Source organism: Mirounga angustirostris, unplaced genomic scaffold (genome assembly GCF_029215605.1).
Source record: "Mirounga angustirostris isolate CCGP_5_RB_7025 unplaced genomic scaffold, mMirAng1.0.hap1 SCAF_6, whole genome shotgun sequence".
Classification (NCBI taxonomy): Eukaryota; Metazoa; Chordata; class Mammalia; order Carnivora; family Phocidae; genus Mirounga; species Mirounga angustirostris.
The window spans coordinates 77,049,431-77,068,759 of NW_026991714.1; the positions used below are offsets into that span (position 1 = coordinate 77,049,431).

At 40.7% G+C, this 19,329-nt stretch overlaps 1 protein-coding gene across 3 annotated transcripts; it reads left to right on the forward strand.

The window, feature by feature from the left end:
• The first annotated feature begins 3,375 nt into the window (after nt 1–3,375).
• LIPF (lipase F, gastric type) lies at nt 3,376–18,544 on the forward strand. 3 transcript variants are annotated; one of them, XM_045876194.2, is made up of 9 exons: nt 3,376–3,480; nt 3,860–3,977; nt 4,797–4,995; nt 6,092–6,201; nt 10,728–10,864; nt 12,407–12,553; nt 14,855–14,926; nt 15,505–15,576; nt 18,209–18,544. In XM_045876194.2, the coding sequence occupies exons 1-9, from the start codon at nt 3,376–3,378 to the stop codon at nt 18,443–18,445; spliced, it is 1,197 nt and encodes a 398-aa protein (XP_045732150.1). In that variant the 3' UTR covers nt 18,446–18,544. The 3 variants fall into 3 exon arrangements, with proteins under 3 accessions (XP_045732150.1, XP_045732151.1, XP_045732149.1); XM_045876195.2 differs by having other exon boundaries at nt 4,896–4,995; XM_045876193.2 differs by lacking the exon at nt 12,407–12,553 and having other exon boundaries at nt 3,472–3,480.
• Nucleotides 18,545–19,329: the final 785 nt, after the last annotated feature.

Below are 19,329 nucleotides of genomic sequence, written 5' to 3' on the forward strand. Positions count from 1 at the left end.
TTGGCCTTAGGTCATCCTAAAGAAGCGTTATAGTGGAGAACATAATCATTGGAAACAGACCACCTAGTCTCAAACATGGGGTCAATTGCTTTCAACCTACCTATTGGGGAAGCCCTTTTCTTTTTTTAGCCTTGCCTTGTTAAATGGGGACTGAAATGCTATCTACTTCAAAGGCTTATCATGAGAATCAAATGGGATGACAGTAATAATAACTGTATTTATTCAGTGTTTATGACATGCCTATCATGTTGTTAAGAACTTTCATTATCTTCATGGGTTTTGATAATAACTTTGGGACATGCACCATTACTTGCTGTATTTTCTCAAACAGGAAACCATCTCAGCGAAGGCAACTAACTTCCACACTCAACATGCTGGACACACTCCCCAGTACACAGTGAGCCCTCTGCAAATGTTAGTTACTGGTATCATCTTAGAGCTGGTCCATGGGCATTTTGAGCACACTTAACCTGCCCCTGAACATCTTTGAGCCCATGTTTACGACTGGGTTGTTGGGACATCCTAAACTTAAACCATAGGTTAAGTGTCCTTTACAATGCCAAATTACTTAATGAGGCAATAGATGGTATAAAATTATGGCTCCTTGTAATATGTGGTCAAACCCTTCTGGCTTGAATGTTAAAACACTGCTGGTTGGTCTTTATGTACGAGTTTGTCCCTTTCTAAAATATCTTTGTAAAGACATGGTTAAAAATCCATTTGTAAGGGACACTATTATATCTGATCCTACACTAAATAAGTGGCCAAACTCTCAGACCAGAGGGTCAGACTGAGGTCTGGAGAGCTTCAGTCTGGCTTTCCTGTAAGTTGCAAAGTATGCTAAGTGTTCTACATGAATTATGACAACTGGTCATACTGCCTTTGTTGAAACATCAGCAACTGAGAAATCACAACTTTCCAAAGAATCCCACTTGAGTCCAATGATCTGACTCTTACAAAGCTCTTCATGATACAGAATTAAAATCTTTCCACGTGTGACCTCCAAATATTGCTCCTAGTACTCAGTAGTTTCTTTTTTTTTTTTAGATTATTTATTTGTTTATTTGAGAGAGAGAGAGGAGAAAGAGAGAGCACGAGTGGGTGGAAGGGGCAGAGGGAGAAGGAGAAGCAGACTCCCCACTGAGCAGGGAGCCCGACGTGGGACTTGATCCCAGGACCCTGAGATCATGACCTGAGCTGAAGGCAGATGCTTAACTGACTGAGCCTCCCAGGTGTTACAGCACTTAGTAGTTTCTTAACAAATATTATTGAATGACTTATTTCTGATGCATAAACATGAATTGATTTAAGACTGTCCGCCATATGGCATCTCTTCAAATATTTGAGGACAAATATCACTTCTCCCTTGAGGCTTTTTCACCAGCTTAATATCTGAAGCTTCTCAAACATGTAGTTGGTGATTACAACATAGAAGGGGGTTTAGATGTTCTGGGTCTAATGTCAAATAGTTTGTCTATGCTGAGAAATAAGTGATAATTGCCATCACAAGATCAGAAAAGTAAAGGGCTATAAAAGTGGTCCTTTGGAAAAAGTTTATAAATTGTAATTTCAATAAAAATGGAAAAATGGAAAAGAACATCAATTTAGTTCTAATAAGTTTGAGTGTAAGGGGGATTCTTTATTGTCCAAGAGAAAATCCTGACCAGCTGCCCCAAGCACCACATGTTGACAAGCAAGGCTGGTAAATTTTAAATTGGGCAACCCAGTTTTTCCAGGTAGCTCAGAGTAAAAAAAATTCGTTCATTCATTTTATAGCAAGCACATTTTGTCACTGGGCAGTATTTCTTTCTAACCACAAGACGCCTAACAATTCTGGTGTTCTAGTTTTACTTTTCAGATGAGACCTTTTTAATTTTATAAATGGTACTATATACACTATAATACATACACCAAAGGAACGGTATTCTCCGCCTTGTTTTTACAATCCACCCAAGATAACTTTTCATATAAATACATACATACCTATCTCACTTTTTTCTCTTCAGGGAGAGAGTGTTATAGTATTTTCTTCTTTTATTTTTTAATTTAAATACAACTGATATATAACATTTATACCAGTTTTAAGTGTACAACATTAATGATTCGATATTTGCATATACTGTGAAATGATCACCCCAATAAGTCTAGTTAACATACATCGCCACACATAGTCACAGAATTATTTTTTCTTATGATGGAAACCTTTAATATCTACTCTCTTAGCAACTTTAAAAAATACAATACAATATTATCATCACCTATAGTCTCTTTGCTGTACATTATATCCCCCTGATTTATTTATTTTATAGCTGGGAGTTTGTACTTTTTAATCTGCTTCTCCCATTTCATTCCTCCTCCACCTCCCTGCCTCTGGTAACCACCCATCTGTTCTCTGTATCCAGGAGTTCAGTTGTTTTGCTTTTTGTTTTGGTGTTTTTGTTTGTTTATTTGTTTTAGATGCCACACATAAATGAGATCATACAGTATTTGTCTTTCTCTGACTTATTTCACTTAGCATGATGCCCTCGAGGTCCATCCATGTTGTCCTCTATGGCAAGATTTCCTTCTTTTTAAAGGCTGAATAGTATTTCAGTGTGTGTGTGTGTGTGTGTGTGTGATATTTTCTTGATCGATTTATCTATCAATGGACACTTATATTTCTTCCATGTCTTGGCTATCGTAAATAATGCTGCAGTGAACATGGGGGTGCAGATATCTTTCTGAGTTAGTGGTTTTTGTTTTCTTTGGCTAAATATTCAGAAGTGGAATTGTCGAATTATATGATAGTTCTATTTATAATTTTTCTGAGGAACCTCCATACTGTTTTTGCACCAACTTACATTCCTACCAACAGTGAGTGCCCAAGTGTTCCGTTTTCTCCACATCCTTGCCAACACTTGTTGCGCTTGTTATTTCTTGTCTTTGATAATAACCACATACAGGTGTGAGGTGATATTTCATTGCAGTTTTGATTTGCATCTCACTTTTTTTTTAAGCAATATGCATGACATTCTGTTGTATGGTTTACACAATAATTTATAAGATTATGTTCTCTGCTTATAGGCACTTAAGTCATTCCCAATCTTTCCTAGTATAAACAATGCTGTAGTGAACATCCTCGTACATATAGATGGTTTTAGACACATTTGTGGTTATAGACGTATTTGTGGAATCAAGTAGAGTGAAAACATGCGAAGCATTAAGATACTTATGCTGACATCCACATGTCCCAGTTTATTGCCCAACAGAATATAATCAAACCTAAGCCTTTCTCCACTTTGCATGAAGGTAAAATTAGCACAAAATACAAGTATTATGAAAGTATAATGGGCTAACCATGGCACTGGTTACTCTTCTTTTTCAGGCAAGACAAAAATGTGGTTGCTATTAACAGTGACAAGTTTGATATCCACACTTGGAACTTCACATGGTTACTTTGGAAAATTACATCCTATAAGCCCTGAAGTGACTATGAATATTGTAAGTTACCAGGGTTGGGGATGGGGAACCTATAGAACCAAGAGCAACTGCCATGACTTAGAATCATGGTGAGTTGAAGCTTTTACATGACCGATCAAGAATAACTAACAGCGGGACGCCTGGGTGGTTCAGTCACTAAGCGTCTGCCTTTGGCTCAGGTCGTGATCCTGGGGTCCTGGGATCGAGTCCCACATCGGGCTCCTTGCTCAGTGAGGAGCCTGCTTCTCCCTCTCCCTCTGCTGCTCCCCCTGCTTGTGCTCTCTCTCTCTAACAAATAAATAAATAAAAATCTTAAAAAAAAAAAAAGAATAACAGCATCTACTTACCAGACGCATTTAAAAACTCAACTAAAACTAAAAGCTTTGTTTTTCCTCATCAGAGTCAGATGATCACCTATTGGGGATACCCAAGTGAAGAGTATGATGTCGTGACTGAAGACGGTTATATACTTGGGATCAACAGAATTCCTTATGGGAAGAAAAATTCAGAGAATATAGGTATAATCCTGTCTCCCTTCCTCTTTCCTTCTCTCTTTTCTTCCCTTCATTCCATCCTTGTTTCTTTCCTCCCTCCCTTCCTCCTTTCATTTCTCCCTAAGGACTTAATGAGTCTTGCTCATTCTGGAAATGCAGCAATGACAGAACCTTATCTCCAGTCTTCAAAGAGATTACCATCAAGTCAATGAGATGCATGAACAGATGGTTATAATATAATAATATGTGATAAGTGCAAGGCTAGAACTCTCCAGAGGATATTGAACTGGAAGTTCTGGTAAAGGTGCCTAACTCAGCTAGTGGAGGTCAAGGAAAACTTGCTATAGAAATAATAACTAAACTGAGTCCTGGAGGACCAGGAAGCGTTAGCCAGGATGTGTGTTACAGTAAGGAGGATGGGGAGGCGATCCGAGGCTCATTTCCTAAACAGATAAAGGTCACTTAAATAAAAATTTATCTTGTTTTCATCACAGGAAAATTGTGAAGTACAAAAAGAATAAAATTAAGCAACATCACCTATCACTTTACCACTCACAATCCACTTAAATTAACATCACGCTGAACTTCCTTAGAATATCAGTTTCTCAATAGCTTTCTGAGGTATAATTGGCCTACAATAAACTGCACATGTTTAAAATGCACAATCTGATACATTGTGTCACTTGAGAAACCACCACCATGATTAAGATAATATATTCAAATATTCAACTCAATCAAGCAAACGTATTTAATTCTACTCGTCTGAAAGCCTATTTCCGTCTTCATGTTTATCTGAGAATGAGGAATGAGTGTATAAAGCTTGGATACGATTTTCTCCCTCAGGCCAGAGACCTGTTGCATTTTTGCAGCACGGTTTGCTCGCATCAGCCACAAACTGGATCTCCAACCTGCCCAACAACAGCCTGGCCTTCATTCTGGCAGACGCAGGTTATGACGTGTGGCTGGGCAACAGCAGGGGAAACACCTGGGCCAGGAGAAACCTATACTTTTCCCCAGACTCAGTTGAATTCTGGGCTTTCAGGTAAAGAAAGGGGACAAGGAAAGATGGACAATGAAAAATAAACATTGAGTCTAAAAAGCATGGGTATTCATGCGTGCATATTCCAGTCCAGTCCCATTTTAATATATTACACTCTCAGTAGGAAAAAAGCAAGTCATTTTTATTCTAATACCTTCTTGGATTCTTCCATACACCTCAGTCCAAGGGTAGCTTTTCCTTCACATTTTCTATGATCTCAGTACGCATGATTAGCCCGATTTCCTGAGTATGCTTTTCCAAATGGAATGAGCGAAATGACCGAAGCATGGAAATTTGCTGCCTTCAGCAGATTCCAGAAGGAACATCCGTGGAGATTTGGGAGGATGTCCAAACTCAGTTGGGGATTCAAGAACCCGAGTCACCATCGAAAGTGAGGTGGGGGAGGGGGCGTGAAATTTGGACACCGTGGAAAGCTTTTCAAAGGTTTCCTATCTCTGGCCCTCTTGTGCCCCATTCCTGGAAAGTGCTGATGGAAGGGGGAACAGAAGAGATTTCGGTGATGCTGCTGAGGCACAGAAGGGCTCTGAGTGTTCCAAGGCCTGAAAGGAAGCCCATGTCTCTGGAATGGTGAGAAAGAGAGATAGGTCAGGCGGGCTCCGCGGGCAATGCTGAGGGCCTCAGAGCTCACCCTTCACACAAAGAGAAGCCACTGAACAGTTTCCAACAAGGCAGTGGCAGAATCCCGTTTTCATTTTCAAAAGATTATTCTGGCTGATCTCTGGGGAGTAAAAGAGAGGGCGATATGACTCATCTCAATTGGCGCCAGAACACTGCGTACAAATGATGATTAAGTCTGACATTCATTTTTAAGGATAGAAAGAATCCCCACCTACAGATGCTCTCTTGTTTGGATTAAGTTGCAGCTGTAATGTTCTGCTTCAGAAATGATGTCAGCTCTTGATAAGAAGCCACCCCCCTCAAAAGCACATGACACTAACTAATGGTCTATAAGAAGCAATGCTTAGAGAATCCAGTTTTCTCTTTCTCAAAGAGAGGTTTAGCTATAAATATGCTTGACTTTTAGAAATTATGGCAAGGAAATGTATTCAGTTTTATTTTGTCTTTGTTTTTCTTGCAGCTTTGATGAGATGGCTAAATATGACCTTCCAGCCACGATTGACTTCATTTTAAAGAAAACTGGACAGGATAAGCTACACTATGTTGGCCATTCCCAGGGTACCACCATTGGTAGGTAAAAGCAGCTGAAGCAGGTGGTTTTGTTTGTATAGACCCAGGCATGTTGGTCATCTTGCTAATTGCTTTCCATTCATCATATAAAGGAATGGCTACAACAATCCAGTGATATAGGGACAATTACTATTCCTATTGTATATATGGGGAAACAAAACATGAGGGTAGATAATTTGTGCAAAGTAACACAGGTAGGGCAAATAGGGTAGCTCAGATACCAGCTCAGGCAATCTGACTCCCAAACCCATGGTTTGAGATACTGCACCTCCTGGCCTCTGGACTGAATGTCTTCCATATATTCAACCACATTTATGGAGCACCTGCAATGTGTCCTAAGAATATAGCAATAAATAAAGGAGATGAAAATTTCCATCCTTGTGCTACAGATACTCTAGTGGGGAGGCAGAGAAAGTGACAAGGATTAAAAAGTAAAATATAGAGTAGGTTAGATAATGGTAAGGCTATGGGAAGCAAATAAATCAGGAAAGGCTATTAAGGAGCATTGGAGGGGACACAGCGAGTTCATATAGAGAATACCACCAGCTCTCTGAGTAAAGGCATGAAGGAGGTGGGCGGTGGGGGTGAGCCATGTGTACACCTGAAAGACTGATGTTCTGGGAAGAGGGAATGGCAAGTGCAAACGGTCTGAGGTTGCAGCCGGTTCAAGGAAAGGTGATGAGGCAATTCATTGTATGGCTGAATCAGGCAGAAAGCAAGAGATGAGATGGGGGCACAGTCTAAGGAAGGAGGACTATTCAGGGCTTTTTGGCTGTTACGGGGATTTCAGCTTTTACTCTGAGTAAAAAGGGAAACCAGAGTAGAGTTTTGAAGACAGGAGTACCAGGATCCGACCTCAGGATTCTCAACAGGATTAGAAGTTACACGGTCCTGTTAACAGGATTCCCCCAGTTGCCGATGGGGAGAAAGAACTGGGTAGAGGAACTAGGAAGAGGACTCTTAGAGGAACCCATGCGAGGCATGATTGTGACCTGGATGCGGGTAGGTAGCTGTGGTGCACGGTTAGGTTCTAGATGTGTTCTGGAGGTGGAACCTACAGGACTTGCCTCCACATTGGATACAGGGTATGGGGAAAGAGAGGAGTCAGGGATGACACAAGATTTGTGGCCTGAGTGCCTAGAGCAATGGAGATGCCCAACCCACGAGGGGGATGGCTGTGAGGAGGGCTGATATGGTCCAGGGGCACAGGGGCTCTGTTTTCTTGCTGTTGGCTGTCAGATACCTGTTGGAGATCTAAGTGGAAGGCCAGGCAGTTGAGTAATGATACAAATCTGGAGTTCAGGGGAGAGGACTGGACTGAAAACACAAAATGTATGTGAGACAGGATGCAATAACCAATGGAGTGAGTTCAGACAGGAAAGAGGAGGAACCCGAGGACTAAGCCCTGGGCTGCTCTTAATTTAGACGATGAGGAGGAACCAGACAAAGGAGCTGAGGAGTCATGGTGACAGTGCTATGAGGAGCCAGGAGTCCCTGGTGTTCTGGAAGTCAAGGGGAGGACATGTTTTAAGAAGGAGAAGGTGGTCAACTGTGGAAGAGGCTACTGATGAATCATGTGAACTGAAGTCTAAGAAGGGACCATTGGATTTGGCAGCCGGACAGGTGTAGGGAACCTTCCTAACAGCAACCTCAGAGGAGTGGTTGGGATGAAAGCATAATCCAGTGAGTTCAAGAGCGCATGAGAGAAAGCTATAAATGGAAGGAAAAGGGTGGAAGCAGAAGGGGAAGATGGGGTCACAGGGGAGGAATAACGATGTGTTTTTATGATAGTCCCTACTCTCAGCTGATAACCTGAGTCCCTGCCATGAAGCTAAGCAATCAGAGCATCCATATATAGACATCTATGCAGGGAAGTAGATGAACTTGGTGGCGGGCACATGGATCTCACCTATAGAATTTTAAAGAGTTTATTTTTTTATTTGAGAGCAAGCGAGCATGAGTGGGCAGAGGGAGAAGCAGACTCCCTGCTGAGCAGGGAGCCTCACATGGGGCTCGATCCCAGGACCCTGGTATCATGACCTGAGCTGAAGGCAGACGCTTAACTAACTGAGCCACCCAGGCACCACTCACCTATAAAATTTTAGAGAAAAATGTCAGTGACAAAGAGCTTCCCAGTGTCCTTTGTCATTACATCATAGGTCATGTTCCCAAGGAAATGAGGATTAGTATTCAGGGTGTTTTATAAATAAACACTGCTAGGGTAAAGGGCAGAAAAGCAGGACTAGGCAGAGAGAGAAGCTGGGACGTGACACGGTCTCAAAAAGGTCTCTGCCAGCTCTGTATGAGATGGCTCTTCAGAGTCTTTGAGTGGGACTAGGTGACCCACTTGCTGACCAGCCATTCAATGCAGACTGCCCTGGGAAGGGATTCCCTTGAATCCTTTGAGAACCTTGGATTCTCTTGAGCAAAAGCAAAATTAGAAAGGAGTCACAAACTCCCTGCCTCTAGGGTTGAATAAATGTCTTAGACATGAAGAAGAATCTGGACAGTGCAGCACAGCATCAATCACATGTGGTCAGCAATCGACTCAAATCCTTTTTTTTTTTTAAGATTTATTTATTTATTTATTTTAGAGAGAGAGAGCATGCGCGCATGTGCACAGGGAGACAGGCAGAGGGAGAGGGAGAATCCCAAGCAGACTTCCCACTGAGCAAGGAGCCTGACTTGGGGCTCGATCTCACGACCCTGAGATCCATGACCTGAGCCAAAATCAAGAGTCGGACACTCAACCAACTGAGCCACTCAGGCACCCCTCAAAATCCTTTGTTAAAAAGGGGGAGATGGTGGCGCCTGGGTGGCTCAGTCGTTAAGCGTCTGCCTTCAGCTCAGGTCATGATCCCAGGGTCCTGGGATCGAGCCCCGCATCGGGCTCCCTGCTCTGCGGGAAGCCTGCTTCTCCCTCTGCTGCTCTCCTTGCTTGTATTTCCTCTCTCTCTGCCAAATAAATAAATAAAAAATCTTTAAAAAAAAAAAAAAAAAAAAAAAAAAAAAAAAAAAAAAAAAGGGGGAGATGTTCTAGATTACTAAAATTGACTCCTTCAGTTTCCAAAACCATACAAAAATTTCATTATTTTGGAGGGAAGTCTGCCTTAACTTATGACACACTGCTGCATTTTTAAAGAGCACCCATTGAACAGAGTTTAACCTTTCCTCAATGATCTAAGGTTATAAAATTATTGCCTTGAGATGCAATGCAACAATTTCCTAGGATTTATTGAGATGAGTAGAACTGACACTAAATGACACCAAACTACCACTCTTTGGAGCCATTTGAATTTTGAACATTCTATTCTTCTTTGTCACTAATGGATACCTTGTCATTGCTGTCGCCACACTCATAGATTTCTGGGAGGTGTTTCTGCTTTGAATTTGCATCTTTTAATCTTCTGTGTACTGGAAAGTCAGATAAATATCCTTGTTAGGATTGTGTCTCAAATAGGATTGTTTATTCTGAGCAAGCAAACGTATTCGGGGAAGTCACCTGTCCTGACAGTGAGGGGACATCCAAGCCAAGTCTTCAAGTGTGATTCTTGCTTTCTCTGGGTGATAGGCTTGCTGTAATCTGCAGAATTAGGCAACCAAGAGCACCATTCTTCCTTAAGCAGAATTAGGCTGAGGTAGGTGAGGTAGGTGTTTACATTTGAAAGTCTTTTTTATTTTTTTCAGGTCATTCTTGTGTCTAATCAATATGTCATTATAAACCGTGGGGAGAGATTATCCTATGTAGTTTGATTGTATAGAGTTTAGCTTAAAAACTCTTTGATCACATCCCAATCTACCAATTGGTACCAATGAATGGTACCAATATGCTACCATTCATAAGACCAATTAATTACAGTCAAGATTTGAGTATATTTACCATGCGGAGATGTTTGAATTATTGTGTCTAGTCACTTGTCCAGCATTTACAATGTGCCTAGTGTCCTGGTAAATGCCTTCTATAACTCGCTTCACTTGGTTCCTAAAAAAACCTACTGAAGCACTCATTATTATTAGCCCCATATTTCAGATGAGGAAAATGAAGCTCATAGTGCTTAAGTGATTTGTCCAAGGTCACAAAACTAGTAAACCACATAGCCAGGATTCAAATCTTGTTTGGTCAGATTTAAAACTTTTTCAATCTTCTCACTTACATACCCTACTCATATTAAATGCTAATTATCTCATTGTGATGACATGAATTTGAACTCATCAAAACCTATATGTAGTATAAATAACTCTTTATCACCCCATGTGAATCGTAAGTTGGCCTGTTTTCTAAAGTCAGATGAAAGAATTTATTTTAACTTTTTACAAGTTCTAGCCTCATGCATATTCCTAGAGAGAATCTATGAAAATAAAACAAATATACTAAGATTTGATCGCTCTGAACAAGCAGAGGTGGTCATTTTCTCTCTCTTAGTAAACGGCACTGAGTAAATCCAAAATAATGTCCACTTGTAAAACACACACACACACACACACACACACACCTTCTTCACTGGTTCCTTGTCATTCTGTTTCAGGTTTCATCGCTTTTTCTACCAATCCCAAGCTGGCTAAAAGAATCAAAACCTTCTATGCATTAGCTCCAGTTGCCACTGTGAAGTACACCAAAAGCCTGCTAAACAAACTCGCGCTTGTTCCTTCATTCCTCTTCAAGGTATGTGATTGTCTTTAACTGAATCTAAGATATCAAATTATCCTTGGTCTCAGACTGATGGAAAGAGAAGAGAAACACCGCGCGGACAACCATGTTTCTGGCCAAGAATGGAAATGTGCACATGCGTGTTTTAGTTCTTGACTAGCACTGACCATGGTTGAATCCCCATTAAAGCCGCTGAGATCCCCCTTTATTTCTGCATTCTCAGTTACTTTATATGGGTTAGCAATACCGGGAGTGTTGGTCCCCTTCACAGACGTTTCGTTTCCTTCATAGCTGTATGAAAACCATGATTCAGGGAAGGAGAAATAAAAACAAAACCAGTCAAAGAAGAAGCCTAAATCACCTGCGCCAAGAAAACCAGAAAGGGGAAGGGTAGAAAAAAAAGCGAAGGAGAGGGAAAAGGAGAAAGAATGCTCCTTGAGGCAAGCACCTTGAGACCCTTCATCAAATGCCCTTGGCTTTCCAAAACTTTTCCTAAGAGCTTCCCCTTTAAATGGGGTTCCAGAGTGCAGGAGTGTGGATTGCAATAAGCCATAAATATTAAGTGTCTTGTATAAGTAGGCACACACCAGAGGGAATTAATGATCTTTGTTTTTCCAACACTTAATCACCTACCGAAACCAATGCACCCAGACACCGACACAACTTCCTTCAGGAAAACAGTTTTACTGCAGGCCCTAGAACGTAATGATGCTATTTCCTTCTGTGGTTTTGTGCTATTCATTTCTTTTCACTCTGAACTAACCTGTATGTTGAAAGCCTGAGACTTTATCTACAAACTATATTTGTAAAGCTTTTGTTCAAAATGTGAAAATTTGGGATGACTTTGAGTATCATGACTGGCTGCATTAATGCAGGTGTTTCTTTCCTACTTATGCTCAGATTTTCTGATAGGCAGTGTAGATAGTTGGTTTAAAAATAATAATAATAAGTGTTAGACCTTAAGTCAGAGGCTTGAGGTTTGGGTCAGGATGCTAGCTTTATAGAATTTATTAACTTTATAGTCAGATCTAGTTAGCACAAGATCCCAACTATTTCTTAGCCTCCTGTTTCCTCATGTATAATATGGGGATAACCAAATGTCTTTTCCTCAAGAAGAGTTGAGGCAAATCCTTCCAAAGGCTTTGCTGAAAATATGGCTGAGTCACCATTTCGGCTCCTGATCTTTTCACGTTTTATTGCTGAAATCACACATCTTGACACTTAGTTATGACATCCTGCCACGTTGTTTTATGATTTTATTTCATAACACTTTTTAACCCAACTAGACTGTAACTCTTTGTGTCTTGTACTTCTTCTCGGCAGCCACTACGTTTCTCAACGGAACAGTAAATATTCAATGTTGGTCATCTGCCCTGTCCATTCCCCAACTTTATTGTGGGAATTAAATGAGAAAAAGTATATGAAATTCCTGAAACAACATAAAGAAATATGAAAATCTCATCAGCCAATTCACACCTGTACCAGTAAACTAGACAAATTAATGTCTTCTCGGTTGCTTAATTTTTACAATCCTCTACCGATGCTTTTATTTTTCAGCTTATCTTTGGTGACAAAATATTCTTCCCACACCAGTTTTTTGAACAATTTCTTGCTACTGAGGTGTGTTCCCGTGAGACAGTGGATCTCATCTGCAGCAATGCCTTATTCATCATTTGTGGATTTGACACTAAGAACTTGAACGTGGTTTGTATGCATTGACATTCCTTTTTTTTTTTTTTTTTATAAAATTTTGTTTATTTATTTGACAGAGAGACACAGCGAGAGAGGGAACACAAACAGGGGGAGAGGGTGAGGGAAAAGCTGGCTCCCTGCTGAACAGGGAGTCCGATGAGGGGCTCGATCCTAGGACCCTGGGATCATGACCTGAGCCGAAGGCAGACGCTTAACGACTGAGCCACCCAGGTGCCCCTGCATTGACATTTCTATTCTGAATATTTTGAGCAAATTTTGATGACTTGTCCTACCATCACTTAGACATGATATTCTAAAAAAAAAAAAACTAGGAGTAGTGGGCTCCTGGGTGGCTCACTTGGTTAAGCATCCAACTCTTGATCTCGGCTCAGGTCTTGATCTGAGGGTCATGAGTTCAAGCCCCATGTTGGGCTCCACGCTGGGTGTGGAGTCTACTTAAAACAAAAACAAAACAAAAAAACTAGGAGTAGCTTCAGAATTGTGTCCATGCTATGTAGATAAGCCCAAGGGAAGTCACATCATTGCTCCCAGTTTCATTCCCTCTAGCTCCCTCTGTCACCCAAGTGCCCCCTAAAGTAAACAGCAGGTAGAAAAAGTAGTAGATAGTGAGCACTACTCACTTCTGACCACCTAAGTAATTGGTGTAACATTTCAATTCTGTGAGGGGACTCATTGAACCATATATTTTGGCAGGCTCCTCTACCGATGTCTAAGCATTGAATAAATGTCCTTAATGCTGATAGTCATTCCCATAAATTTTATAAAATTTATTTCAGAGCAATGATTTATGTTAGCTTTTGTCCATATCCTTTATCTGGCTATTTCACTTGCTTTGAATTGGGTTTGGGTTTTAAAACGTGTATGACAAAGTGCAGGAACAAAAGTAGTGAAGAGCATGGATTCAGGGTAAGAGCCAAAATTCAAATCCTATCTTTGGAGCTGAGTTACACTCATCTATCTTGGTTTCCTTGTCCACAAAATGTATTATTGTGGAGATTAAATGAACTAATATGTGTAAAGTATGGAGGATATAGTTCAAAGCATATGGCTCATAAGAATAGCATAGGTTTTGCTACTAATACTATTGTATACTGACAATTATCCTCCCTCAGAATTGTCGGTTTAGTTATATATCCTTGAACACCTAAGAAAACCAAGTTCATTGACAAGAAGGTATAATTCTACCTTCAGGTACCTACTCATTAAACAATATTTATTGGGGCACTACTAAGTGTTGTCGCTACTGGGAACACAAAGGTGAAAACACAGATATGTTCCTGCTGTCATGGAAATCAAGGATATCCAGTCCTTTTTCTCAATGCTGATCAGAATCTGTGGATATTTTAAAATATATATGAACAAAGGGAATTTTCCTTCGTTTCTATTTTGGATGGTAAATAAAAGTCTCATCCTTCTGTCTTGCAAGCGAGTCCCTCTCCATGGATCTGGGAATGGCTGCCATTTTATATGTGGAGTATGATGGAGCCATCTACCCTTGTCACACTAAGAAAAGGCAGAACAAGTTACTGCATTCCATTCATAAGAGCCTTCTGAGAAAAACCATAGTAAAATAGAGATGAGGAGCAAAGGAAATTAGAGATTTCATCCTTCTGCATGAACATTATGTAGAGAAAGATTTCATTCTTCTATGATAATGGTCAATTTGTTTGCCCTTAGCCATGGTCCTCCACAGAGTGGCACTAAGACCCACTATGAACTAGTCTATGCAAGCTGAGACACGGATTTCAGTTTGTTGTCTGGGGTCTGATCATGGTGGATTAGGACACTGATAGGATAGCAGGATAGCACAACAATTGTAAATATCCTATACGTGTATACTGACTATCATATATACAATGTGCACATACATATGTCTCCTTATATATGCATATATAGGTCTGCAAAGCAAAAGGCTTGTGTGTGGACATTACATCTACAGCACTCTGGCACTGGGTAGAGAAGAATGAAAGCTGAGAATTTAGAGATCTAGATTAAAGTCTCTGGCTCCACCCTGATATGAGCTGCATGACATTGGACATTTCTCTAAACTTCTCTGAGCCCCGATTCCCATTTTGATAAAAGGGATGATGAGTTCTCCTCATTGAGGGGCTACAAATCAAACAAACTGGCTCATGCAATTACGGTTTGCAAGATCTAAAGCAGCATACAACTGTGTTGCTCATCTCCTTTGGTAAATGCTGCCCTTAGGCACTTGACCTGGATCAGAAAAACTTAAATCTTAGCTGTTTTTAAGAAACCAAATATACATCTGTGTGTGCCTTTGCTTTCTAGAGTCGCTTGGATGTGTATCTATCACATAATCCAGCGGGAACATCGGTTCAGGACGTCCTCCACTGGGCCCAGGTATCATTTCTCAAATGTTGTTAAAACTTCTTTTGTGTACCTGAACCCCTGGCACTTTACCAGGATCACTGAAAATAACTATCAGTCCATGTGAATGAAAATCCTATGAGGGGCTCCTGGGTGGCTGAGTCAGTTGAGCTTCTGACTCTTGATTTTGGCTCAGGTCATAATCTTGGGGTCATGAGCTCAAGCCCTGCATCAGGCTCTGTGCTGAACATGGAACCTGCTTAAGATTCTCTTTCTCTTCCTCTCCCTCTACCCCTCCCCCACCCCTCTCGTGTGCATGCATTCTCTCTCTCTAAAAAAAAATAAAAATAAAATCCCATGAAAACAGTCACTTCGGGGAGCAAACAAATGATTTTTGATGACGTGGCATGTGAGAAAAAAGTATTTCAAGCAAAGCCACATTTAAACTTGTATAAATATCTGGTCCTGGATGGTCTTGGTTTTTGGAAGGAGAAATAGTGCTTCAAATATTGTTTAAATTGAAAATAAACTAACTGGAAGTGTCTGAATTTTGTTTTTCACATAGCAAAGAGAGTTTTTATTTCCTTGTGTTCTTCATTTCTCTACATTAGGCTGTTAAGTCTGGGAAGTTCCAAGCTTTTGACTGGGGCAGCCCAGCTCAGAACATGCTGCACTATCATCAGGTAAGCTTCTCCAAGTTGAAATTGTTCACATTTTGAAAGACAAAGATATAAAAGGTTAAAGGTAAAATTATGATAATCATGCATATATTTTCCAAAGGAATGTTGGTGCCCAGACTCATCCTTAAGGAAATTAGAAAGTAGACAATAATTTCCTTGGAATCCCTTCATCATGCCAGACATCACCCCGTCTCCATTCTCCCTCTGTGCACTCTGCTCCATCGGCTGCACTCAGGGTACTGCACCGCCGCGTGCGAGAACCTCCTAGAACACATCACCCCTCACCCCCTTACACAGCTCTGCCCTGTATCCCAGCCGCCCAGCATACGGTCCTCTCCTTTGGGAAGTGCAATTTGCTGATACAACAAGCCAATAATTCGAACTGTTCATGAGATAAAGCTGGAATCTCTGGTCTTCTTCAACAATAGCCCCTCCTTTGTGAACAGCCAGAGAAGTGATCCCACCATATTCCCAGAGGTAAGATGTTAGGATGGCGTGCTCGCAGGTCAAGGCTGGAGATACTCCTCAGCAGACAGAGGCCTTGTTGGAGAGGCAGACATACTGGCCACCCCTTGCACTTGCTGCTGCTTTGGAGTCCATCCTCTCTGAGGCCCCCTAGGCGTTGAGTCAGGAATTGCTTCATCTCGCCACCCAGACTCGGAATGAGGCAATGTCTGCAAGCCCTCAGCTCAGGGTACACCCTCAGACCATCACTGGCTACATTTGAATGGAGAGCTACTCTGCAGTTTTTATAATTTTCTTCCCTTCCTTCTTATCCCACCCCAAATTTTCCGCCCAAGTATTGGCTGAGCAGCCCTACTGATTTTCATCTGCTTCCACGACTTGATGTTTACAAGGGATTTCTATCTCTTCACCACAATATCTTATGTGTAGAGAAGATGACCCCCCTTTTTGTGACATTTTTGATGTCTTTAAAGAGGTACCATCAGATCAAACATTGTTGAAAACTTTTCCCCCCAACCATTGCCTCCTCAAACCCCCAAAACACAGTCATTCTTTGCATCTACCTTTCTACTGGGCTCTGTCATCAGAGGCTTTCATCTTAAAGGACCCAAAATAACAAATCCCAAGCCCACCCTCCCTCTAGCCAAGCCATAAAACAGCACAGATGGTCTTCAACTAACTGAGCACTGACACTAATTTAAGAGCCAGAAGCTAGCATTTAGAAAACTCTTTGAACAATGGAGTATGAATAAAGGTAAGTGGGCTTATTATTATGGATATTCTCCACACCCCTTTCTCCACTATAATAAAGTGTTAAAATACTATGGAAAATTATATATGATGAAATATTTTGTTATGACACAAGTTGGCTATTATATAAAGTGAGAATATAGAAAAATGTAGTATATCAGTTTAGTAATCTTGAGAATATGATCTAAAAAGCTAACAAAGTTCTCTGTGGATAGTGGTAAAATTGGTGATGATTTACTTATTCCCTTGTCCTGCTTTATAAACCTCTTTAAAATCTATGTGTAAATGGTGATCTTCTAGAAATTGCAAATGAGACTGATGATAGCTTTTATCAGAATTTTAACCAATATTTAGTAAAATCAGGTAAGTATTAAATAAATGCAACCCCTTCAATGAACTAACTGACCTACCAACTGACCATACTGGTGAATCAATACAAAGCCAAAATAAATAACTCAAGATATTTCGAGATCATACTTTAGAGGGGCTGGGTAGAAACAGTCTATTACAGTTAGAATCCAATCAAATCCACTTTCTTGAGCTTGGGTAGAAATCTAAGTTTTTAATTTGCCAAGAATTGTTATCTAAAGACTTGCTATTCAAGGCATGGTCCAGAGCCAAGAGGATCAGCATTCACCTGGGAATGCAGAATCCCGGCTCTTCCCCCAGATGTACCGAATCTTCATTTTAACAAGATCCCCAAGTGATTCACAGGCCCTTTCAAGTTTGAGAAGTACTGACCTAAAACATATCGCATCCACTTCATTGTGTGGATAAAGGTGACTTTCTCTGAGCAATCACTGGTAAGAATCTCCTTCTAAAACTCCATCATGCCATGTGCAACAACATGGATCAAACTTGAGGGCATTATGCTAAGTGAAGTAAGTCAGACAGAGAAAGACACATACTGTATGATCTCACTTATATGTAGAATCTGAAAACAAAAACAACAGCTGAGTTCATAGATACAGAGAACAGATGGCTGGCTGCCAGAGGTGTGGGGGGTACAGGGAGGGTGAAATGGATGAAGACGGTCAAAAGGCACAAACTTCCAGTTTATACAATAAATAAGTCCCAAGGATGTCATGTACAGCATGGTGATTATAATTAACAATGCTGTATTGTATATTTGGAAGTTACGGAGAAAGTGGATCTTAAAAGTTCTCATCACAAGAAAAAAATTTGTAACTATGTGTGGTGATGGACATTAACTAGACATACTGGGGTGATTATTTCACAATATATGCATCAATTAAATCATTATGTTGTACACCTGAAATTGATACAATGTTATGTGTTAATTACACCTCAGTAGAAAAAGTCATCAACCAATGCAATATCCTCTAGCCAAGGAATAAGTATTGGGCTTTAAAGTGCAGCTACCTATAAACACTAGGGTTCTTTCTCTCTTGTGTTTTAGCCCACACCTCCCTACTACAACTTGACGGACATGCATGTGCCAATTGCAGTGTGGAACGGAGGCAATGACTTGTTGGCCGACCCTCAAGACGTTGACCTTCTGCTTTCCAAACTCCCCAACCTCATTTACCACAAGAAGATTCCTCCTTACAATCACTTGGATTTTATCTGGGCCATGGATGCCCCTCAAGTAATTTACAACGATATTGTTTCTATGATGGGAGAAAATAATAAGTAGTTCCCCATTTAAAGAATTATCCATTTATTATTCCAAAATAAGTTCTTCTCTCTCACATGGTGTTTGGGATACAGGGATTCTTTCTGTAATTTTGACTTCAGAAATATATTAGCATCAACGATCTTTCTAGTTGTCATTTTGAATGTCAAAAAAGTTTTACATTTTTTTTATTTTTCACTTAAGATGGGTCTTGAAACACTTGGAAGAACACATTTGTGGGGAGGTGAAATGTCTCTCCCAGTGCTCCCACCCCAATGATTTTCTAAACTCAACATAGATTGTGAGACATGAGTCATGAGTGTTACCAAAAGACAGTCATGGGATAGACTCTGGGGCATGCTTGAGATTGAGTACATTGCTTTCTATGGTCTATTGTTGCTGAAGCTCACTCTCTCCCTCTGTACGCTGGTGATATTCCTTGCTGTTTTGCCTATTTAACCCCATGAAAAGGCAAATTAAGCTATCAGCTGAATGAAGGTCAGCTCACTTTCACTTCCTAGAGGGAAGAGAGCAACTGGCAATATGGAGCTGTAGTTCTGGAAGTTGGGCTACAAGGTGTGTTCTCCATCCTTCCTGCTGTTCTACCCCCATCCCTGGACCTTGGCCACAGAACATGCGACAACCAACCATAAGATTTTTTACATTACCATCACCATTCTGGCAACCACAGGATCCAGAAACACTCCCACTGATAATTTAAGTCAGAAGATGCAAATGTCATCATTCGGTGCGCCCACCCCCAAAATGGCTCCTCCAAACTTCCAGAATCTCCTGTAAGCACAGCCTCACCTGAGAAATTCTATCAACCCTGTAATATCATGACCTCATATTTTATAAATTAAGCTTTTCGGGTCACACATATCATGCTATGGGTAGGGTTTAAT